We start from the raw sequence: 24,958 nt of genomic DNA, 5'->3' as shown, positions 1-24,958 counted from the left end.
TGACACTGTAACTGTCCAAAGAGTCATGAGTTAATTTAACTACTACTCACCATAAACGGGAGTGCTCACTCATTCACTTAGTCAGCATTTTACTGGTCACACGCTTGGTGCCAGGCAAGGGATTACCAAGAGGGCCAAGGCCCTTCCCCTGAGGGCTGTGAGGTCCAACAGGAGGGAGATACATATGAGAACGCTCACTGACCACGACTGTAGAGCCGCTTCCCTGGCTCGCGTGTGGAGCCCAGACTGAAAAGGCCATGCCTACACGGCATCTTACAGCTGTGCTACTTGACTGGTCCAGCAACTGCTGTTTCGGGTCTGTGACCAGGTACGTACAGAAGCCACACTCACACTTCTTTACAGTAACCTGATACTGTGGCGGTGTCCGAGCACCAACCGGAGGTCTTGTCTCCTGGACATGGCATGTGTCTGCTCGGGTGCTGCTGAATTTGCCTGGGGAGTGGCACGTGGACTGGGTGCATAACACATGTATAGTAGGACCATGTATATGACAGACACGTAATTTTTAAAAACCTGGTTCTTCATCAAAGATAGTTTTCTTAAAAAAATATTTTTATTTATTTCAGAGAGGAAGGAAGAGGGAGAGAGAGATAGAAACATCAATGATGAGAGAGAATCATTGATCGGCTGCCTCCTGCATGCCCCCTACTGGGGATCGAGCCCGCAATCCGAGCATGTGCCCTTGACCGGAATAGAACCTGGGACATTCCAGTCCGCAGTCCAACGCTCTATCCACTGAACCAAACCAGCTAGGGCCAAAGACAGTTTGAGATGCACTGAGACTAACAAGGGGACAGACAGGAGAGGGACATGCAGCAAAAGGGAACAGTTGTGGGTGGGGAGTTACAAGCACATGGGGAGTGACAGTCAGCCCCACAGGGTCCTGCCTCACGGTGTGTACTTATTAAGGAAGCCTGGATTTTAACAAGTCACAACAAGTCAACCGTTTAACTGTCAAGAGGAAATAACCAGAGAAAGGGCGGAACACCCTCTGCGTTCTTCAGGAAGCACTTCCTATGCACCTGACTCATCAAGAACATGGAGACTCAGCTCTTTGAGGACAAGAACCTGGTCTTTGTCCAGCTGTTTCCCAAGCTCACAGCATAACACCTGGCATTTAGGCACTCAGTACAGAATGCTGAATAAATGAGTAGGATACAGTTGCAATCAACATACGAGTGCGTAATCTAGTGGGGAAGAAATTACATACAACCGGCAAATGGGTCATTCACAAAGAAGGAAGAGCACAGGAACCCTCCACAGAGTGCTGGGTGGGATACACCCAAGCAGCAGGAGAGGGGAACAGGCATGGAGGCCATGTCTGTAAGGACACAAATGACAGGGAACAACAGAGAGGTAAGAACTATGGCAGTGAGTGCAGAGAGAATGCTGGGAGTCGGGGTAGCTGGAGGGGTCACTGAGGAAAAATGCTGGAAAGGTGGAACAGTTGTGAAGAAAGTGTGTGCTGACGTGCCTTCTGAGTGCTCATTCCTGTCACTGAAACTGCTGGGGTTCTGCTCTACTTCTGGCAGTCATGCATTAGGAGATAAAGCACGGAAGTCCAACACTCGCTACCAACGATGCCGAGGGGCACAGAGCACTGCGCAATGTGAGGGTGCAAAGGGGAAGGCAGCTAAGAAAAACAGTTACATATAAATGTTATTTAAAAATGAATATATGTAGATGACACTACTGGATATCTTTAAGAAATGGTTCCCTAGCCATTAGGTTAAAACTGAAAACAAACAAACAAAAACACCCACAAAAAACTTCTGGTCTACAATAATGTCTATATTAGCATTGTTTTACTTTTGAAATATAGGTTATCTAAAAGTAAGAATGCCAAAATAGAATTCTGCTTTACCTTTTCTGCATAGAGCTTGTACCTCAGACCCTCAGACACATCACAACAGGTACCTCCTCCCCCACCCCCCAACCCGTTTCCTAACTAACGCCCATTAGGACCCGACACTTCACAGTGTTGCTCCTGATGCTGAGAACTGAGGACCGAGGACAGGCGACCCACTCGATGTGCGGGGCTCGCTCAGTCCCATTCTGGGTGACTGCCACCTGTGTGGGCAGTGAGCTTCTACTGAAGCCCATGTCAGGACTGATCTTACAAGAAAAGTCAGTATAATTAAAATGGTACAATTCCTTCTCATTCTCTTCTGATACTTAAAATCTGAAACAAATTTCACAAGTCAGAGTAGTTACTATTCCAGATAGCCCCTAACTTTTAAGCAGTGTTTCCAACTTCTAACTATTTTACTTTGTTAACATGCTTCCCCATGTCCTTCCCTGAGGGAAAGGAAGACATTTGTCCCAGAGCCGTGACTGCTTCCTGCTTAGACATGCCTGTGAACCTGAGTGCTAATCCTAGAGCATGTGCTCACACTAATGGAACACGCTGGTCCTGCCCACCTCCTTCAGGAGAGGCTCTGTGTCGGGGTTGGAGGTCTCTGTGGTGGTGGAGGAGCTGTCATCGTCAGCCAGCGAGTCTTTCAGCTCATCATCCTGGGGCTTTCCCTTTCCCTTCTTCTCCTCTTGCTTCTTCGGTGCTTTAACCTTGCGCTGAAGAGGTTTTCCTTTCCCTGGGGATGAAAATCAAAGTAAAATTTCAAACTCTTCATTTTTTAAAAAAATATATTTTTATTGATTTCAGAGCGGAAGGAAGAGGGAGAGAGAGATAGAAACATCAATGATGAGAGAGAATCATTGATCGGTTGCCTCCTGCACAACCCCCACTGGGGATCGAGCCCACAACCCAGGCATGTGTCCCTGACCAGAATCGAACCCAGGACCCTTCAGTCTACAGGCTGACGCTCTATCCACTGAGCCAAACCGGCTAGGGCCAAACTCTTCATTTTTAAACAGCTTAGAATATTAAGCCATTAAAACTTTTTTAAAGAGGCTAGACTGTTTCTTATTAATAAAGCTTCTTTCTCTACTTCATTCCCTAGAAAATTATTATTTACTAGATGCCTGGTGCACGAACTCCCAATCGAGGGGACAATTTGCATATTAGCCTTTTATTATATAGGATTCCTAATTAAAGCTTTCCAAATCATGTTTGACTTGTTGATTAGAATATTTTAAAAATCAACTTCAGGGCCTAATTTTTGTACAATAGGATGTACCCGTTTTAAGTGTATAGTTCAAAGAGTTTTGGTAAACTTGGTAGTTCTGACAATTCTGTCTGTCTTGGAATACTTTTTGAGACCATAGAGGGTGATACAGCTTTGAAAAGCCACAGAAGTGAAAACCAGAGATTGTTTTAAGTCCATCTGGAGATGAAATTCTATGGTGACATGATGATCAGCCCATGTGTTAGGTGAGGGTGCCAAGAGCCCTGGTGCAGAGGCATGCTGGCTGGGTCCAAATCCTGACTCTTCCGTACCCATCTGCGCGATGCTGACCTCTCATCTGTAAGCTGGGGAGGCAGGCCCCCCTGAAGTGTACTGAAGAATCATGTGAGGCCCTTAGAATAGTGCCTGGCACACAAATACCTCATGATGTTATATATGGAGAGCTTACAACATACCTACAGAAGGCCCATATTTTAAAGGATGTGGTGTTGCCAAGACAAATAAGAAATCAACCCATCACACATAACAGAGTGCCCACTGTTTCCCAGGCACTGTTCCATGTCCTGGGAACACAGCAGTGAGTACCAGCAGCACGATCCTGTCCTCCTGGAGCTTACATTCCTGCCTGACTTGACAGTGGAGAGAAACCTTGGACTGTGCTGCAGGCAGGAGCACCTGGACAGATGGGCAGGCTGGGGAAAGCCATAGGAGCCCGAGCCACAGGCTAACCCAGCCGTGGGCAAACTACGGCCCGTTTGGCTGTTCTATCTGGCCTGCAGAGCCGAAAGAGCGGAGGGTTCTCTTGCTCTCCCCTCCGCTCCTTTACTTTGAATTTATATTAGTTTACACAAACACTCCATCCACGCTTTTGTTCCGGCCCTCCGGTCCAGTTTAAAAACCCATTGTAGCCCTCGAGTCAAAAAGTTTGCCCACCCCTGGTAACCCATTCTGTACTCATTGTTAAATATACCCTTTTGACAATGGTGACTTAGCATCTTTAAAGGCTATTTTATGGCTACTGTTAACAGGCACTTGAGACTCATACTTTGGAATGTAGAACAGGTTGGCAAACTATGGGCCACCAGCCCAATCTGACCGGTAGCCTGATCTCTAGAACTTGTGAGCAGAGAATAATTTTTATATTTTTAAGAGGTTAAAAAACAAAAAACAAAAGCAGCATATATGACAAACACAGCCTGTGGCACATCAAACCTCAAATAAGTACCATCTGGCCCTTTACAGAAAAAGCTGGCTGAGCCTGGCCGAGCCTGGCCTAGAAAAGCAGTAAAGCTCTGACTTTTAGAAATGCCACTTGGTCCTTTACTTTCCCACTGATTCTGGAGGTGCGATTGAAACCATTAACTGGGACATTAAGTCTTGAAAAGATTGGCCAGCTGGTTAACTGTACCAGCCTTGGCCCACCCGAACAGCTGGAGCTCCCCTCAGCCAGGGCAGAGGGAAGGTGCGGTCCTGCTCTGGCCCCACGAGCCTCAGGACTTTGGATTTTGTAGGTTCAGTAGTTGATACTGAGTCCTTCAGTCTTCCCCATTTGACCAAGGTCAAGCCCTGATACAAATGTCCCACTTGCTGTTAGACTATTTTATCATGGCTAGGTTCAGTGGGTAAGAGGCTCTGTGTAGAAATAATCTGTATTTACAATAACCTCAAACCTCCTTAATAAATAGAAAAGGGCTGAAAGTGATATATATTTTTTTCTTACTGCACTCAAGTCTTGAAGCCAGGGACACACAAAAGAAAATAAATACTTAATAAACCACGAGTTAAGTTGAAAACTTGGGCACAAAATTATTTTATAAAAGAGTAGTTTATGCTTTTTACCTACAAATTCATCTTTTTTAACCTGCTGCACTTGGCCTTCTGCCCCAGCACCTTAATAATGCTATGTTGAAAAGGTGAGCAATGACCCCTTAACTGTCAATGCCAATGACTCTAGCATTCCTCAGTCCACAGGCCTCTGTTCTACTGGATGCCATGGAACGCTCCTCCCCACCCTCTGCCCAGCCTCGTCCCCTCTCCTGGCACAGTGATTCTTCCGACACTACATCGGTGCTGCTGTCACCCAGAGATATGACACTTTTCTTTTCCCTTTATACTAGTAACCACCCTGGGGGCTGGCTTTAATTAATAAAATAACAAATAAAATAAAAAGGTGTATGTCTCATTTACATTTTAAAAGCAGAGTCCCCAAGAGCACACAGTGACCAAGCTGTGGCACGTCCACACAGTCATACTAATTCTTGTCAAGTGTGCTCATGCTTTAGATTGCCCAAGGCTGCTTTAGAACCATGAAGTGTTGTTTACTCTAAAAAGCTAACTAACCACACTTTTTCTCATGCAAAGAAGAGGCCAATTGGGCCTAAAAAGCCATCCTCCCAAGTTCTATTCCAGCTTTTTTCTCATTCTGCCAAGGACTGGATTTCTCATTCTAGCATCCTGTCTGAGAAAAATGGGAGATTTACAAATGTTCACCTCCTACGTGACCACCGCCAGACCCCACTTCATCAGCAAGGAAACAGGAAACTAGTTTTGGAAGTGGACAATGATCTGTCAAATTTCTGTATCACAGACAGACTAGGTATAATTATTTTGTATGATGCTGCCCTAAGTTAATTTACTGTAATTACAAACCCCCTGTTCTTAAAATATATATATAAGCAGTTCCTACTTTCCACTATTATAAAGTATAATGTATGTAAGATTATTACCTGATATTAAATTTCCAGATATGAGCTCACAGGTTCAAAGGATGTGTGCATTATATTGTTTTTATGGCTTTGTCATGCTTCAGAAAATGTGCTTTCCATAATCTATGAACATACACTCTTCTTTTTAACACAGCTACCACTATTATTTTTTTTATATAATCTATGAATCCTAGGCTATTGGTGCTTTTAGAAATATATACCAGTAATTTGCTTGCCTAAATTGAAGAGAGAGAGAGAGAGAGAGGATACTCATTTGACAGGTGAAATTCTAATCACCAATAATTATTTGGTTTTAAGCCCATCTACCATAGCAAATGAAAAGATTAAGCCCGCTAAAGACACACCTATTCTAATCAGCTAGGACCGAGGTCGGCAAACTGCGGCTCGTGAGCCACATGCGGCTCTTTGGCCCCTTGAGTGTGGCTCTTCCACAAAATACCATGGCCTGGGCGACTCTATTTTGAAGAAGTGGCGTTAGAAGAAGTTTAAGTTTAAAAAATTTGGCTCTCAAAAGAAATTTCAATCGTTGTACTGTTGATATTTGGCTCTGTTGACTAATGAGTTTGCCACCACTGAGCTAGGACAATTTTTGACATGTGGTTGGCCAGTGCTTATATGACAAGCTCTCTGGTTCTTGTCTTCATGTCCTGACTCCAGGGGGTAAGAAGAGGCCTGGTGCTCCCCAAACAGGTTGGCCATTCTCATCCATTCACGTGGCTAGTTGGAAAAGCTAACCTGGGGTGCCTTCTCAAGCCCAACCCTTGATCTCCTGTTCTCTCCTGCCATCCCCTGATGTGTAGCTTGTGATAACTGTGTCCTCGTGGAATCACCAATGTAATGAATGCTCCATCAGGAAGTATCTTTTAGTAGATCAGCTCTATGACCACTGTGAAAATTAAAAAAGTCTTTAATTTTAAAATTATGTTCTAGACCAGGGGTGGGAAACCTTTTTTCTGCCAATGGCCATATTTTATAACATAATTCATGGACCATATGAAATTATCAACTTAAAAATTAGCCTGCTATACTTGGTCAACCATCTAATTAACTCACCCCAATGCCTTGGCAGGGCCAGACCTTATACGGCCTGCAGGCCAGATGTTCCCTACTCCTGTTCTACATGAATAACCCTGAAAGTAAGAATGGTCCTATCCTTCAGGTTAGAGACTATCTCAGAAAACAGGCAGCAAGGGATTCAATTTTACTACTCAACTCTTTGCTTGAAGTAAGAAAGATAACATCCATTTTTTATTCATTCCCTCAATAGGGGAAAAACACATTAGGTAACTTGATCTAATTTAAAAATTTTAAACATTTACTATAAAATTACCCTAAAATACGTAAGTTCTATTACTAAGATAACAAGAAAAAAATTTCTGTGGAAGAAACTAATATATTGAAGACATGTTATTGTTTTATAACTCCAAATACATGTACTTTTTAAAAGACTCAATCAAGAGGAAGAAACCAAGATGGCGGCATAGGTAAACACCTAAACTGCTGCCTCGCACAACAATTTCAAAACTACAACTAAAAGACAGAACGGACACCATCCAGAACCACAGGAAAGCTGGCTGAGTGAAAATTCTACAACTAGAAGGAAAGAGGAAACCTCACAGAGAATTGGAGGTACGGCAAAGGGGCTTTGTGCGCGCAGAGAGGAAGGGCGGCTGAGAGCCTGGCTGACTTTCTCTGGCGGAAGGGGGAAGGAAGCTTCCGACCGCACTGAACCCCAGTTCTGACAGCACTGAACCCCAGTTCCGGGCGAACCCCTGGGGACCCACGCTCTTACGGGGGGAGTCTGGACTCTCGGGCGGAGACTCGGAAGCCGGGGAAGGCGGAGGACTGAAAGTGCCCGCGCGCGCGCGCGCGCCAGTGCGCACAAAGGCTGCGGAGGTTGCCACAGGCTTTCCCTAGTGAAAGGGAGTCAGAGGCTCCTGACGGCACTGAGCCCCAGTTCTGACTGCAGTGAACCCCGGTTCCAGGCGAGCCCCTGGGGACCCACGCTCTTGTGGGGGGAGTCTGGACTCTCAGGCGGAGACTCGAGCTGGGGAAGGCGGAGGACTGAAAGCGCACATGCGTGCAAGGGCAAGGCTGACAGGAAGCCAAAACTGAGACTCCACCCCATCCAAGCTGAGCACAGAGGCTATTGCAATTTGGCAAGTCTAATCCTATAAGGCTGTCTCCAGCACCGAACTTCTCCCAGCATAGACACAGCTGATCCTTACAGCCAACTGGCCCGGAGGTCAATTCTTCCCAGTGATACCAACAACAATAAAGACTTAATTACAACAAGGCTGTACACACAGTCCACAAAGGGGTGCACCAAGAGTGTCAACCTCAGGTTAACTGGGGAAGCAGACCCACTGGGCCATATTGGAAACCTAGCACAAATATCTACCTTACCAACTCAGGGAATCAGTGAAAATGCGGGGTCAAAGAATCAGATCACAAACGAAAGAAATGGAGGAAAACAAACGACTGGATATAGAATTCAAAACCACGGTTATAAGACTTTTTAAGAATATCCTAGAAAAGGCCGATAAATATAACGAGACCCTCGAAGATATGAAAAAGGACCAACTAGAAATTAAACATACACTGACTGAAATAAAAAATATTATACAGAGACCCAGAAACAGAATAGAGGAACCCAAGAATCAAGTCAAAGAATTGAAATACAAAGAAGCAAAAAACACTCAACCGAAAAAGCAAAAAGCAAAAAAAAAAATCCAAAAAGTTGAAGATAATGTAAGAAGACTCTGGGACAACTTCAAGCATACCAACATCAGAATTATGGGGGTGCCAGAAGAAGAGAGAGAGCAAGATACTGAAAACCTATTTGAAGAAATAATGACGGAAAACTTCCCCCACCTGGTGAAAGAAATAGACTTACAAGTCCAGGAAGCCCACAGAACCCCAAACAAAAGGAATCCAAAGAGGACCACACCAAGACACATCATAATTAAAATGCCAAGAGCAAAAGACAAAGAGAAAATATTAAAAGCAGCAAGAGAGAAACAGTTAATTACCTACAAGGGAGCACCCATACGACTGTCAGCTGACTTCTCAACAGAAACTATGCAGGCCAGACGGTAGTGGCAAGAAATTTTCAAAGTGATGAATAGCAAGAACCTACAACCAAGATTACTCTACCCAGCAAAGCTATCATTCAGAATTGAAGGGCAGATAAAGAGCTTCACAGATAAGAAAAAGCTGAAGGAGTTCATCACCACCAAACCAGTATTATATGAAATGCTGAAAGGTATTCTTAAAGAAGAGGAAGAAGAAAAAAGTAAAGAGAAAAATTATGAACAACAAATACATATCTATCAACAAGCGAACCTAAAAATCAAGTGAATTAAAAACCTGAGGAACAGAATAATCTGGTGAATATAATAGAATCAGGGGCATAGAAAGGGAGTGGACTGATAACTCTCAGGGGGAAAGTGGTATGGGGGGTTCATGAAGAGAATGGACAAAAATCATACACCTATGGATGAGGACAGTGGGGGGGAGGTAAGGGCAGAAGGTGGGGTGGGAAATGGGTGGAGGGGAGCTATGGGGGGAAAAAGGAGAAATAATTGTAATAATCTGAATAAAGATTTAAAAAAAATAATAAAAAATAAAAGACTCAATCAAGAAAGGATAATCTCTTTAATAAATGGTGTTGGACAAACTAGATATCCACTTGCAAAAGAATGAAATTGGACACCATTCACTAAAATTAAACCAAAATGAATTAAAGATTTTTTTGGTTTATGTTCTGCTTGTTCACTTATTTTGTTTTTTAAGATTCAATTGTTGATAGATATGTATTTATTGCCATTTTATTATTCACTAGAGGCCCAGTGCATGAAATTCGTGCATGGGGTGGGAGGAGCATGTCCCTCAGCCCAGCCTGCACCCTCTCCAATCTGGGACCCCTCGAGGGATGTCCGACTGCCCGTTTAGGCCCGATCCCAGTTGCCTGGGCAGTCGGACATCCCTCTCACAATCCAGGACTGCTGGCTTGCAACTGCTCGCCTTCCTGATTGCCCCTAACTGCTTCTTCCTGCCAGCCTGATCACCCCCTAACCACTCCCCTGCCAGCCTGATTGATGCCTAACTGTTCCCCTGCCAGCCTGTTTGCCCCTAACTGCCCTCCCCTGCAGGCCTGGTCACCCCTAACTGCCCTCCCCTGCAGGCCTGGTCACCCCTAACTGTCCTCCCTTGCAGGCCTGGTCCCTCCCAACTGCCCTCCCCTGCTGGCCATCTTGTGTCCACATGGGGGAAGGATCTTTGACCACATGGGGGTAGCCATCTTGTGTGCTGGAGTGATGGTCAATCTGCATATTACTCTTTTATTAGATAGGATAGAGGCCTAGTGCATGGGTGGAGGCCAGCTGGTTTGCCCTGAAGGGTGTCCCAGATCAAGGTGGGGGTTCCCTTGGGGTGTGGGGCGGCCGGGGCGTGGGGCCTGTGGTGGTTTGCAGGCTGGCCATGCCCCTCGGCGACCCAAGCAGAGGCCCTGGTATCTGGGATTTATTTATCTTCTACAATTGAAACTTTGTAGCCTTAAGCAGAGGCCAAGGCAGGCCAGGGCTGCAGAAGCTTGGCTTCCTCCATCACCGAAGGCAACCCCAGCCTCCTGATCTCTCCAGCTCCGTGGCTGCCACCATTTTTGTTGGGATTTATTTATCTTCTATAATTGAAACTTTGTAGCCTGGAGTGGAGGCCTGGGCCAGCCAGGGTGTGCGGAAAGCTTGGCTTCCTCCATTACTGGGAAAACCCAAGCCTCCCTCCTGCTCTCTCTGTGTCTGCAGCCATCTTGGTTGGGTTAATTTGCATACTCGCTCCTGATTGGATGGTGGGCGTGGCTTGTGGGTGTAACAGAGTGATGGTTAATTTGCATATTACTCTTTTATTAGATAGGATATTTTTTATCTTTTTTTTTTCTCTTCTTAAAGAAGACCCTTTAACATTTCATGTAATACTGGTTTGGTGGTGATGAACTCCTTTAGCTTTTTCTTGTCTGGGGAAATCTTTGTATGTCTTTCAATTCTAAATGATAGCTTTGCTAGGTAGAGCACCATTGGTATTAGGTCCTTGTTTTTCATCATTTTGAATATTTCTTGCCAATCTCTTCTGGCCTGCAAGGTTTCTGTTGAGAAATCAGCTGACAGTCTTATGGGAGCTCCCTTGTAGGTAACAAACTGCTTTTTCTCTTGTGCTTTTAAGATTGTCTCTTTGTCTTTAACCTTTAGCATTTTAATTATGATGCGTCTTGGTGTGGGCTTCTTTGGGTCCATCTTGTTTTCGACTCTGTGCACTTTCTAGACTTATATATCTATTTTCTTCACCAGGTTATGGAGGTTTTCTGTCATTATTTTTTCAAATAGGTTTTCAATTACTTGTTCTCTCTCTTCTCCTTCCGGCACCCCCATTATGTGAATGTTGGCACATTTGAAGTTGGCCCAGGGGCTCCTTACACTATCCTCACTTATTTTTTTTGATTATTATTATTATTTTTGGATTATTTCTTTTGTTCTGATTGGGTATTTTTTTGCTTCCTTATATTACCCATCGCTGATTTGATTTTAGGCTTTATCTTCTCTACTGTTGATTCCCTGCAACGTATTTTTCATTTCAGTTAGTCTATCTTTCATTTTTGACTGGTTCTTTCTTATGGTTTTTATGTTTTTAATGTTATTGACATTCTCCCTAAGTTCTTTGAGCATCCTTATAACCATGGTTTTGAACTCTGTTAATTTGCTTGCTTTGCCTCCATTTCATTTAGTTTTTTTTTGTCCTTTCACTTAGGACTTGTTTCTTTGTCCCCTCATTTTGGCTACTTTCCTGAGTTTGTTTCTATGTGTTAGGTAGAACTACTATATCTCCCGGGCTTTGTAGAGTGGCCTAATATAGTAGGTATCCTATAGCAGCGGTCGCCAACCTTTTAGACCTCATGGACCACTGGTTGGCGACTGCTGCTCCAAAGGTTTCCTTAACCAGCCGTCGCCAACCTTTCAGACCTCACAGACCACCAGTTGGTGACCGCTGACCTATAGGGTACAATAGCAGAGCCTCCTCGTTCTCCAGAGCTGGGCATTCCAGGTGCGTCACCCCCGTGTGGGCTTTGTACACCCTCCTGTTGATCAACTTTGAGGAGGCTGGGACTATGGTGGAGGATTAGCTGTGCAGGGCGCACCCATGGCGCAGGACTTACTTCAGCAGGGCTCTGGTGCCTTCTGAGTTTGCCTCATGAGTGTGTTACTTGTGGAGGTGGTTGGGTGGTGCCTTGACATGATCTGAAGCTGTCCACTGGGTGTGTTGGCTCTGGGCCTCCTGGGAGGCACAGTCCAAGGTCAACTGCTGCCTGTGTTCTGCCCAGGGTCTCCAGGAATGAGCTATAAAGCATTGTGCAGATGGTACTGCTACTAGAAGTACCCAGAAGAGGCCAACTTGGGAACCAAGGCTGGTTATTGCTATTGCCAGGCCTGGGGCCACTTAGTGAGAGTTATGGGGTACACCAAGATCAGATGCTGCTTGTTTGAGAGATTTTAGGAAAGTGTGAAGTATGAGCCAAGACAGGTAATTTGTATGGAAAAGCCACTGGAAATATCTTGGATGGGCCTGAAAGTTGGTGGAGTGGGGTCTCAGGGAATCAACAGGGCAGGTTGAACAATGAAGACTCAGATATGGCATCTGCCTGCTGGCTCTGTGGTAGGAAGGGACCAAAGAAGGAACAATGGCTTATGCCAGTACTTCTCTTTGGGAGAAAGCTGCCCCTCCAGCTCTCACCCTGATGCAGGACAATTCAGTTCCTCCCTCTGTATCTTTGGTGCTTTTTGAGCTGCTGCTCCAGTGCTGGAGCTTAGACAGAATGAGCCTAAGTCCGTGCATGGGCCCTTTAAGAGGAACTGTCTGGGACTCCAGCAGTCCTCTGTCTCACAATCCCTGCTGGCTCTGTGGTAGGAAGGAACCAAAGAAGGAACAACCCTGCTGGGTTTTAAAGCCAGAAATTATAGGGACTTCTCTTTCTGGCTCTGGAACCCTGGGCTGCGACCCCTCACTCCTCAGGGGACCTCCACTGCCGAGATATCCCTCCCGATTTTTATCTACCATGTGTGGGTGTGGGACTAACTTATTCACTGTCTCTGTCCCTGCTAGCAGTATTTATGTGGCTTCTTTTTTGTATTGTTGGTTGTAGGACTGCCATTTCAGCTATATTTCAGGCAGTTCTGAGTGATGGTTGTTCTGTAGTTTAGTTGTAATTCTGATCTCCTAAATGCATGTACTTCTAAGAGGACTCCACATAAACATCTTCACATCACTGCGATAAGAAATTTTCTATAAAAAAACTCCTGGACTGTGGGGACGTCAGGTTTCTTAGGGCTATGAGTTCCCTATTCCCTATGTAAACCAAAAGCAAACCTCCTTGGTACATTAGTGAGGGAGGTACTTAAATAGGCTAGGAGTTATGTGCATTGGGATGGCTGCCATAGGAAAGGAAGATGCAAAAGACTTAAGGATATAAAGGACTAATGTAAGTAGAGCTAGGCCATTTATTGCTTTTTACATTTGATTTCGGAAGTTACCAATTAGCCTACCTGTGTATGTATGTGTGACATACAGACTTCTAAGATGGCTCCCAGGGACCTCACTTCCTGGTATATGTGTTCTTATGGAATTCTCTCTCCTGAACTGTGGGCGGGACCACACTGCTAATGACCAGAGTACTGCAGAAGTGATGTGATGTCACTTTCAAGAGTAGGTCACAAGATACAGACTTCTGTACTGCCAGCTTATTTTCTCTTTCCTTCTTGTGCTTGCTTGCTCTGGGGAAGCCAACTGTTTTGAGCTGCTCTAAGGAGAGGACCCATGGCAGGCTGCTGGCCACATCCATTAAGGAACTGCGACCCTCAGCCCAAACAGGCTGTGAAGAAATGAATCCTGCCATCAACCACCTGAGTGAGCTTGGAAGCAGATTCACCTTCAGCTGAATCTTATGATGACTGCAGTCCTGGCCAACACTGACTGCAGCTCTGTGAGAGCTGGAGAACCCAGTTGAGCTGCACCCCGATGCCTGACCCATAGGAACTATGAGAGAATCATCTGTTACCATGCAAAAGATAACTAACAGACTATGCAGAACTCCAAAGCAGGGGTCAGCAAACTTTTTCTGAAAGAGCTAGACAGTACATAGTTTCAGGTGTGAGGAGCCTATGGCTTCTGTTGCAGCTACTCAACTCTGTTGTTGCAGCACAAAAGCAGCCAAAGACAATATATAAACAAATGGGCATGGCTATGTGCCAATAAAACTTATTTTACAAAACAGGCAGTGATTGGCTCACCAGCTGTAGTTTGCCAACCCCTGCTCTAAAGAGCAGGCTGTACAGAAATTACTATTTTTGAGTTAAAATGATCTCCATTTTAGCAGTCTTAAAAATTATTTTAATAATTAAAAACAAACTCAATCTATCATAACAACACAGGCAGCTAAAAGGAAAACAGTAGATGTTTAATAAATTTCTCAATTTGGCCAGTAATCTAAGAAACACAAGTATCTTTTATGACAAATGGCTACCTCTATTTGCATTCTGACAAGGAAGAGCTGATATCCAATGTTGGAGAAATATCTGAGCACCTACTGAATTAGTTGAGTGTCACAAGTCTGACCACAATAGCTGCTGAGACATGCACTGGCTTCGCCCTCACGTGGTATGCTGTTCCCACAGTGAGAATAATGCTTACCTTTGCTTTTTGACAGTGGCGATGGTGGCTGCTCTGTAAACACGTCTAGGGCTGGGGAGTCATGGTGGTCAAAGTCTTTGTCCATGGCTTCTATGAGACTGGTGATGTCTGAGTCCTCTGAGCTGTGCCTTGTGCTGCTGGCATGTTCTGGGTGGGAAGGGTGCACGAGGGGGGTGGGTGACAGCCTTCCAGACTGTGGCTCCTGGTGCTGAGGCACTGGTGGTGGTGGAGGGGGAGAGTGCTGCTCCAGCGTGCCATGGACATGGTGCTGGCTGCTGTGCTGGCTCTGTTTTGCTCCTTTGGACTTTCTGCCTGCTGCATGACCCTGGGCCACTGTGTTTGAGTCAAGGACCAGGGTGCCTGCTTTGCTAGCAGACTGTGCAGAAGTCCTGCTAGAGGTACTGGTGCTGTTTTTGGCTCTGACGTTGTTCATGTCAGTTGAGTTTCTATTGCTGTGACTGTTGTGTGGATGGACTGATGGACCACACTGCTTATGACTTCCTGCACCAGGTCGTGATGATGAGCCCCCTGGGCCACAGAACCCCCGACTATGACTGGGGTCACAGCTGAGTGTGTTCAAGCTGAAAAAAGGATGAACTGCCATTAGTAAAAAGCAACCTACAAATTCTTAGATTAAAAATAATATTTATTTAATCAGTAGAGCCATTACAATATAAATACTCTAAAGAAAAACAACAAAAAATAGGGATACTCGCCCTAGCCGGTTTGGGTCAGTGGATAGATTGCTGACCTGTGGACTGAAGGGCCCCAGGTACAATTCCGGTAAAGGGCACGTACCTCGATTGCAGGCTTGAACCATGTATGGTACGGGAAGCAACCAATCAATGTGTCTCTCTCTGTTTCCCCCACTCCCTTCTACTCTGTCTAAAAATCAATGAGAAAAAAAAAAAAGAATAGGAATACTTTTCACAACTCTATATGGTCTGTTTATCAAATATTTAGAAATCAAGTCAGGGTCTAAGAATATTTTAACCTTCACCAATATAATGATTACTTGCTATGAGTTCTTAGTAACTGAGAGCTACATGCAGCATGTTATTAAGTAATTAGAATTAAGATCCCCCCCGCCCCAGATAAAAATGAAAAGAGAAGGCATTTTTCATTTAATTACATCAGCCTAATCTATACATTCTAGAGAATTTATTTCCAGCCAGTGAACATACTTTCCTTCAGATGAAATACCAATGATTCTCCTGAGATCAAATGGTCTTCCCACATCAAAGGGTGGATTTGAGGCCTCAAAGGACAGCCGTCTTCGAAATGGCTCCCAAATTCCTTGAGCTTCTAAATAGGCTGTTCCGATGACCAAAAGAAACAGGGCACTGTGGGGACAGAAAGGGAGAATTGGGTTCATGTGTTAGTGCAAGAGTAACCCAATTTGACATTAAAGGCAGAATTTCTTGGCAAAGTACAATCCTATATAATAAAAGGCTAATATGCAAATTGCCCCCTTGGGAGTTTGACCGCTTGCTATGATGTGCGCTGACCACCAGGGGGCAGTGCAAAACAAAGGAAGGCCCCAGCCAGCAACTGGCAGCCAGGGGAAGGAAGGCCCTGGCTGGCAGCCAGAAGGCCCTGATCAGCCTTGATTGCCAGCCAGGCCTAGGGACCATACCCGTGCACCAATTTTGTGCACCGGGTCTCTAGTATCATATAAAAGACAAAATGCCTATGAAAATTTTTAATGGGCCAGACAAAAAACAAAGCACATGGAAAGAAGTTTGTATACCAAACTTTTATAGAATGCCAATTTACATAAGGTTCATAAGGGGGAAGTAATTATTTGTATCAGAACAGACACTAAAGGATACTTTCCTCTTACCAAAAGCAGCTTTTATCTTTTCTTTTAGTTTTAACTCTAGGTCAACTCTATTCCCTTAAAGGATGTGTGGGTTAGAGCAGGGGTCCTCAAACTTTTTAAACAGGGGGCCAGTTCACTATCCCTCAGACCATTGGAGGGCCGGACTATAGTTTAAAAAAAAAACTATGAACAAATTCCTATGCACACTGCGGGCCTGGGACGAGTCGGCTGCTAAGCAGGACAGGCAGCGGCACCTGGCGGGCCGGATACATGTCCTCGGCGGGCCGCATGTGGCCCACGGGCTGTAGTTTGAGGACGCCTGGGTTAGAGTATATCTGATTCTCAAAACACATAAACAAATATACTGGGGGAAAAAAAGAATGCTAAGGATTTAAAAACAATTTTCTAATCAGTTTTCTATTGCTTAGGTGAGACTCCAGAAGAATACACATATGCCCAAATCATAACTTTGATAAATTAGGAGTGTTTTTTTCCTTTAAGAAATTAACATGCACTTAATTTATATAGCGAATAGCAAAGTCAGACAGTTTATGGTATACTAGTGACTCAGTGCACGAAATTCGTGCACATTAAAAGGGGATTAATTAGAGGAAATAATTTAATATTGCTATTTGCCCTTTCTCTATAATGGAAGTGTCAGAGATGAAAGAAAATTAGTAAAATGTATATGAAAACCTTCCTCCTGTCAGAGTCTGGGGCACACCACGGGACCCAGAGTCAAGTCCCCGCCCACCCACATGCACCTCAAAATCACGTGAGACCCAGACCCGGCCGGCCCTGCCCCCATTGGGCTAGATCCAGACCCAGCCAGTCCCACCCTTCTCAAGCCAGTCCCACCCTTCTCAAGCCCTGCTGGGCAGGGGGTGTAGCCTCAGGTCCCCTGGCCCAGTGCCAGGACAGGGGGATTGGCCTGAGGTCCCCCAGCCAAGACTGGGGCAGGGGCATGCCTTGAGGTCCTCCATCAAGCCCCGTCAGGTGGAGGACATGGCCTGAGATTCCCTGTCAAGCCGTGCTGGGTGGGGGCATGGCCTGGGTCCCCTGTCAAGCCCCGCCAGGTGGGGGGGGGGGTGCAGGCTCAGGTCCCCCGGCCCAGCACCAGGATGGGGGAACAGCCTCAGGTCAACCGTCAAGCTCCGCTGGGCAGGGGCGCGGCCTGAGTTCCCCCGACCCAGCACTGGGGGTGCACCCTGAGGTCCCCTGTCAAGCCCTGCTGGGTGGGGGGGCACAGCCTCAGGTCCCCTGGCCCAGCACCAGGAGGGGGGCGCAGCCTCAGGTGACCTGTCAAGCCCCGCTGGGTGGGGGCGCGGCCTGAGTTCCCCCAACCCTGCACTGGGGGTACACCTTGAGGTCCCCCGTCAAGCCCTGCTGGGTGGGGGGCACAGCCTGAGGTCCCCTGTCAAGCCCCACCAGGCAGGGGGTGCGATCTGAGGTCCCCCAGCCTGGTGCCAGGGTGGGGGTTGCGGCCTGAAGTCCCCTGTCAAGCCTCACCTGGTGGGGGGTGCGGCCTGAGGTCCCCTGTCAAGCCCTGCTGGGTGGGGGAGGGCATAGCCTCGGATCCCTGCTGACTGCTCGTTAAGGCTCCTTAGGGGAATTTGGCCTCAGCTGTGGGTGCAGCCATCTTTGTGACAGAGTGATGGTCAATTAGCATATTCCCTCTTTATTAGATAGGATACCACTAAAAAATGCTCAGTTTTGACTGCTTCTACTAGATGTGAAGCAGATATATAAGCTGGACTGTGTTAGCTGGTATGTAAGCTGGGTCTGTCTGTTCATGGAGGACCTCCGACACTCAGAACACGACTGGACATGGTGGGCACTCGATGAACAATGCCCAGTGATGCTGAATACCAACCTGGAAAGAAGACAAGTACCTCATTATTCCTGAGATGATGATATACAGAGCCAGCTCCCAGTTGGGTCGGGGTAGGGCTTCTGCGCAGGTTGCTAACATATGGTATGGAAGGGATGCATTCAATATAAACACAAATTCAGAGCCACTGGCTGTTATAAACTTCAGTTCACGAATAACCCTAGACGCTGTGAAATCAGGAGTAAACCTAAAACAGAGTAATGGCAGTTAAGATCAAATTTTAAAAATATACTGCAAGCAGTTTAAATATAACACCAGTCCCATACGTCTTTGAAACATAACACAGAATTTCAGTGTAACACTTTTATTCACCTTCCTCATTTTAAGATGGAGAAAGTTTCCCATGAGGTTAATAACAATAACAACCTGCTCCTGTAAGTATTAATTCAGAAAGTAGTCTCTGAGCTTCCTTCTCTTCCCTCCTTTTCTCTCTAAATCCACAGTTTTCCCAGGATACATTCCCATGATACTTTTAAAAAATGCTGTCCAAGCCCCAGTGATCTTTTGTCTCCTGCAGTCCTGCTTTCTGCCCAACTATTGTGTTTTTATTTTTGAGTTAACTACCCCAACCAGATGAGTGCACCTGAGGAAAGGTGTGCTATTCCTCACTGGACCTGTTGGTGACAAGCACTGTGCCTTACACAGAGTGATGAATGCAGTTCCCTGTTAAGACAATGTCCACTCAAGATCATGACATTGTCATTCAATTAAGGGGACAGGTTACATTTTATTACATAAACTTTTACAACATGACAACTTATCAATTAGTTGTTAAAATACGCTGCAACTATCACCAACACAGGAATTGAAACTGTCTTGACAAAAATACCACGCATTTGTACATGGTACAACATGAAAAACAGCATGTACAATGTGTCTGCTTTGTTGCTGAGACAAACACCTTCTGCTTTAACCCAAGCTGGAAAATAATTTTGAAACTGGTTTCTAAGACTATCTGATCCATTCTGGAGTTAGAAGTTGCACAATTTTGAAAACCAAGCTATAAAAAAATAACCAAAGATTAAGTGAAAAACAAAACAAAAAACATCAAGTAAATACATTTGTGGATAAAGACTTTTTTGTAAGTATGAAAACATATTTGCACCAAGTGTGAATAACTCTAGTTTAAAAAGTTAATGATAAGCTACTGACTCATTATACCCTATCAGAAAATACTTACAATATAATTATGTCTTTAGAGGCATTGGCGCTTAGTGCAAACTCTTGACAATTAACGACTTTAAAGCCATATCCCTCACATGGGTACCCACTGACTTCAATGGTTTCTATGTTAATTTGAAGTTGTCCTGTATTCTCTACTTTAAATGTTCTTTTCAATGTGAAATTCGGTTCTCTCAGTTTCAAACCTAAGGGGAAAAATATGGGGAGTGAGTATAAATCTTGCGGCCATGTGTTCCAGGTCCAAATGATGAGCAAGTTCCTTATGAACACGTCTGGTGACTATGAAGCACCTCCTTGTGCCAGCGACCAGCTTTACCAGACTTCAGCAGGAAGTTCTCCACTTTGCATGTCCTCTCAGATGCCAAAGTTTGATCATGCTTTATCTTTTACATCAGAGTAAGTCATCTGAGGCATAAAATGAATACTGGTACTTTAAATCTTTTAAGATCCAAATCAAACAACCCTGAAAGCAGGTCAGGATGTTTTCTTAAAAATCTTAAGTATTCATCATTAATATGCACATGTGCTCTGACAGAAATACTGTTCTTGTTTTTGGAATTATTTATTGTTGAAAGCAAATGCTGAAATTTGTGCCCATGGACCTGTTAGCAATACTCACTATCTGTACAATCTTTTAATAATGCTTCTGTGATTTTAAAGCGTAAAGAACTCCCTGGACCAGGAAGCTTGCCTGCCACCCTCAAGTTCTCGGTTGTTCCTTGTCCTTGGACCATCAAAGCATCCATCACGGTCAGGTTATTTCTATGCAAGAACAAGAATTACAGATTTTTCATCACTTCTTGGCCTTTTGGCTAAGATCAAGTAAAGAACTACAGGTTTTTCTATTATATTGCACAATATTTTGATCCATATTTTTTACTATTATTTTATAAACCACCATGTGGAAATTAATACAGTAAATTTAAGAATGAGACATTATACTTTAAGAATTAAAAAATATTTCCTCAAAGAAAAGCAAGGGTTTTTTATTTTTAAGAGCCATACATGCACAGTAAGCACAATTCAGGCCTTTAGCTATGAACACAATCACAAAGTAACTTTCATCAGGCATTGTGTGTCTTGGACAAAGCCAAAAAACATGTCCATATATAAAGATGCAAACTCATATGTATACAAATCAAGTAACAACTTCTACAGAAGTGCTAAAAATCACAGCGCACTTACATCCCAGGCCGTACCTGATTATGATCAGTGAGGAAACAGTTCTGTTGTGAACAGGAGTAAACTTTACTTTGACAGACCTCTTCTCTCCAGGTTTTAAAATGAGGTTCAAGATGAAATGTCGAGAGAGGCCCTCTGTGAACCCTGTTGAACTCTGCAGTGGATGAGCCTTGGGTAACAAATGGCAGTCATTAATAAAGTCTCTGGAAAAATGTTTTTTCCTTTACCCCATCTACAGCCCAGTATCAGTATCACCAGCTTCTTGAATTGATTCAATATGTAAACAACGTTATCTGTCACAATTTAAACACTGGCTAGCTGATTAGCAGATCTGGGCAGCCAGTGCATTCAGCCCCCAAATGGGCTTTGTTACCCAGGACACTGAAAGGGACATGTGCCCAAAGTCTTCATGTTTGTACTAGTCATGTTTTTATATAGAGATCTTTTAATTTTGAAACATAACACACATGCAGAAAACAACACAAACCTAAAATAAATAGCTCAGTGTTTTAAAAGAAAGCAAACAGCTGTGTAACCAACACCAGCACCGCAGGTCCCACTGCTGCTGTCCCCGCCTGCCATCCCTGCTGTCCTGCTCCTGCCACTGAAGGGTGTCAGCTGAAGGATCTTAAGGTTGCATCCTATTTCTTATTTGTAAAAATATTTCCAATTCATATTAATCTATCTTTGACTTTTATTCTGAAAGCTAATATAAACACATAATTACTGTTTCATAAACACTTGATGATTTAAAGTTTAAAGAATAGCTTAGTTTAACAATCAAAATATGACTTTTTGACAGCCAGTTACAGATTATTATAAAAGTCATAGTTCACATTTCAGGATATTCTGCTCTGACGTTTAAGCAACATTAAGTTTAAGCTTTCTGTGGGAAGGGTCCGTGAGCTTCATGGCTCTGCTACTGTGTGAAAGGAAAGTGAATTTTGTAGGATTTTTCTACTCTACTTGGCAGTTAGGTTTAATACATACAGATCCACCTACTTGCATTGGCAAAATTCCTCAAATATAACTTAGAGTCAATGACTTAATGCAGCACATTACTTTTTAACTCTAGCATCCGAGGCTATTTTTTCCTGTGTCTAACATTCTTTTCCATTAATGTCTACTTGGACAACAGAATATTCTGAGTGCTCTGAATGGTTGGTAAATAAGTCGCTTTTAAATAAACTATTCTGGGTAATTGATGGAAACATTTTATATTATACACTAGAGGCCTGATGCGCAAAATTCGTGCAAGGGGCTCGGCCCTTGCAGCCCCGGCTTTGTCTGGAAGGTTGTCCGGACAGTCATTCTGCTGTTTGGTCTAATTAGCATATTAGCTCTTAATTATACAGGATTATATAGGATATACTCCCAACAAACATTAGCTAATATAAATTTTGAGGACTTGGGGAAAACCTGAGGATGTTGTGATGCCTCAGAGACAGCATTAAGGGCCTCCAACATTCTCTATCATTATGTAGTAGTGGTTTTCACAGAGTAACCCTTGGGATGCTCAGAGATCTCTCCAAGTATCCAGTGTCTGAACTATTTCCCCAATACTGGAAGACCTAGCTGACTTTTTCAGTGTTTTGACATCTGTACTGATAAGTCAGCAAAAGCAATGGTGGGTAAACCTGCTGACCCTTTCGCACAAGGCAAGGCAGTAGTATCAAACTTTCTGAGAAGCCAGTCTTCTTCCCTGTGTGCACTTGTAGTTAAGAGAAACAAGTTCTTGCCCTAGCTGGTTTGGCTCCGTGGATAGAGCGTCAGCCTGAGGACTGAAGGGTCCCAGGTTCAATTCCAGTCCAGGGCACATGCCCAGGTTGCGGGCTTGATCCCCGGTGGGGGGAGTGCAGGAGGCAGCCAATCAATGATTCTCTCTCATCATTGATGTTTCTCTTTCTCCCTCTCTCTTCCTCTCTGAAATCAATAAAAATATATTATAAAAGAAAAAAAAAAGAGAGAAGCAAGTTCTGGATTCAGCAATAATAAATAACAATCTTATTAAATCTCAACCCTGGACACGTCTTTGTAATATTCTAGGGGATAAAACGAGAAGTTTGTATAAAGTACACCTGCTGCATGAGGCTCCACAATGTCTTGAAAAGCTAGTGTTTAAGATGCAAACTGAACACACTGCTTTTCTCATGGAACACCATTTAATTTTGAGAAAATGAACCGACAAGTAACCTATGGTTATTCAGATGGGGCGTTTGGTAGACATTTTCATGAAAATGCAGTGCATTTGTCCCTTCAAGGAAAACAACTGAAATATTTGTTGCCAATGATAAAATTCCAGGATATGAGCAGATTTTGGAAACAAGGTATAATACATCAAAAAGAGATAAAAAAGTAGAGTTAGCATGGGTGTAAGGGAAGGGTCAGGGAGAATCGGGACAGCTTCAAAAGTGAAGGTTTCCCAGCCAGCAGGGCGCCATGAACAGGATGTTTAGGGATGTATGTGGTATGTGGTAGGGCAGAATGAAAGGCATGGAGGCCTTGAGACTTCGCCGTTTGCAGAAGGCTTTAGTTCCAAGTGCTGATTTCCTGACTGATAGATACCCTGTACAGTAAGGCCTTACAACATGAGTGGTTAGTGGCTGTGCATCCTGACCTGTATGATAGAGAATATTTTGTTCCTGGAACAAACCAGTGTATGTAAAAATTTATTAATTCAAGATCAACTGAGTGAAAACTATGCATACTACTGTGCTAAAGTATAAATACAGCCAGCCATGGGTCTGGCACTCATGGAGCTTAGAGTTTTATTAGCAATTACCCAAAATAAACATTTAAATGACCCACGCACAATATTTTGAGGTTTAATAAAGTAAATTATGTATTAGCATATACCTCACTGTCATGATGCATAACCTGTATTGTGAACAGGGAGCCACTTTAAGGACAGAATATAAAGAAACAATGGTTTCCTAGAGGCAAAGCTGTCAGACAAGGGTGCACTTTATCTCCCTATTTGTTTAATCTGTATGCAGAACATATCACACGAAAAATTGGGCTATACTCAGAGCAAGGAGGAGTGAAAATCAGTGGAAGAAATGATAAGATATACATATAACACCAACTTACTGGCAGAAAGTACTAACAATTTGAAACAACTTTGGATGAAAGTGAAAGAAGAAAGTGCCAACAGGACTACATTTGCACATCAAGAAGACAAGAATGATAACTACAGAAGAAATATACAACTTTAATGTAGACAATGGAGACACTGAAATTGTTAAAAGATTTTGCTGGTTCAGTCATCAACTTAGAGACCTGCATCCAAGAAATCAAGAGAAGGCCGAGACTCAGAAGGGCAGCAATGGAAGAATTAGGTCACCAAGAGCAAAGATGTGCCATTAGGGCCCTCACATTCCCAATAACTATGTGCCGATGTGAAAGTTGGACAAAGAAGGCTGATGAAAAACAGTAACATGGAGCTCAGCCAATGTGGCTCAGTGGTGGAACGTCGACCTATGAACCAGGAGGTCATGGTTCAATTCCTGGTCAGGGCACATGCCCAGGTCGCGGGCTCAATCCCCAGTGGGGTCGTGCAAGAGGCAGCTGATTGATGTTTCTCTCTCATCAATGTTTCTATCTCAATATCCCTCTCTCTTCTCTCTCTAAAAATCAATAAAAACATTAAAAAAAAAAACCCCAAACAAACTATGGATTCATCTGAAATATGGTGTTGGAGAGCCCTATGGATATTATGACAGTAAGACGAACAAGAGGGCCCTAGAGCAAATTAAGCCTGAAACATCACTGGAGACAAAAATGATAAAACTGAAGCTGTCCTACTTTGGGCACATCATGAGAAGACATGGTTCTTGGCAAAAGGCAATTGTGCTGGGAAAAGAGGCGGGAGGAAAAGAGGAAGACCAAACATGGGATAGACTGACTCCATAAAAGAAGCCTTAGGCTGAGTTTACAGAAGTTGAGCAGGGCACCAAGGACAGGACCTGGCGGATATCACTCAACCATGGGGTCACCAGTAGTTGGCGCATATAACACACACACACTTCATCAATATAGTCTCTGAATTTCTAGTAGCTGTTATAAATAATCATGGCCTTAATGTTTAATGACCACAAACAGGAATCTTCTACCCAGTGTGCTTCATGTTGATCTAAATCAGGGGTGGGCAAACTTTTTGACTTGAGGGCCACAATGGGTTCTTAAACTGGACTGGAGGGCCGGAACAAAAGCATGGATGGAGTGTTTGTGTGAACTAATATAAATTCAAAGTAAAGGAGTGGAGGGGAGAGCAAGAGAACCGGATAGAACAGCCGGATCCGGCCCGTGGGCC

The 24,958-nt window shown here is 44.0% G+C and overlaps 1 protein-coding gene across 5 annotated transcripts in view; it reads right to left on the bottom strand.

Annotated features, from left to right (window-relative positions):
• The window catches only part of TMEM131 (transmembrane protein 131), a 237,442-nt gene that overhangs the window by 21,338 nt on the left and 191,146 nt on the right, over positions 1-24,958 (bottom strand). For all 5 annotated transcript variants that reach the window (XM_080684409.1, XM_080684411.1, XM_080684413.1 and 2 more), the window contains exons 26-32: positions 20,664-20,815; positions 20,084-20,226; positions 19,463-19,649; positions 18,284-18,469; positions 15,754-15,912; positions 14,570-15,150; positions 2,443-2,612 (exon numbers count right to left, since the gene is read on the bottom strand). In XM_080684409.1, coding sequence (XP_080540535.1) covers positions 2,443-2,612; positions 14,570-15,150; positions 15,754-15,912; positions 18,284-18,469; positions 19,463-19,649; positions 20,084-20,226; positions 20,664-20,815 — 1,578 coding nt within the window. The remainder of the gene's footprint in view (positions 1-2,442; positions 2,613-14,569; positions 15,151-15,753; positions 15,913-18,283; positions 18,470-19,462; positions 19,650-20,083; positions 20,227-20,663; positions 20,816-24,958) is intronic.

Source organism: Plecotus auritus (genome assembly GCF_963455305.1).
Source record: "Plecotus auritus genome assembly, chromosome: 8".
Lineage (NCBI taxonomy): Eukaryota > Metazoa > Chordata > Mammalia > Chiroptera > Vespertilionidae > Plecotus > Plecotus auritus.
The sequence above is the reverse complement of the archived record's forward strand: the minus strand, read 5'-3'. Positions and strand labels throughout refer to the sequence as shown.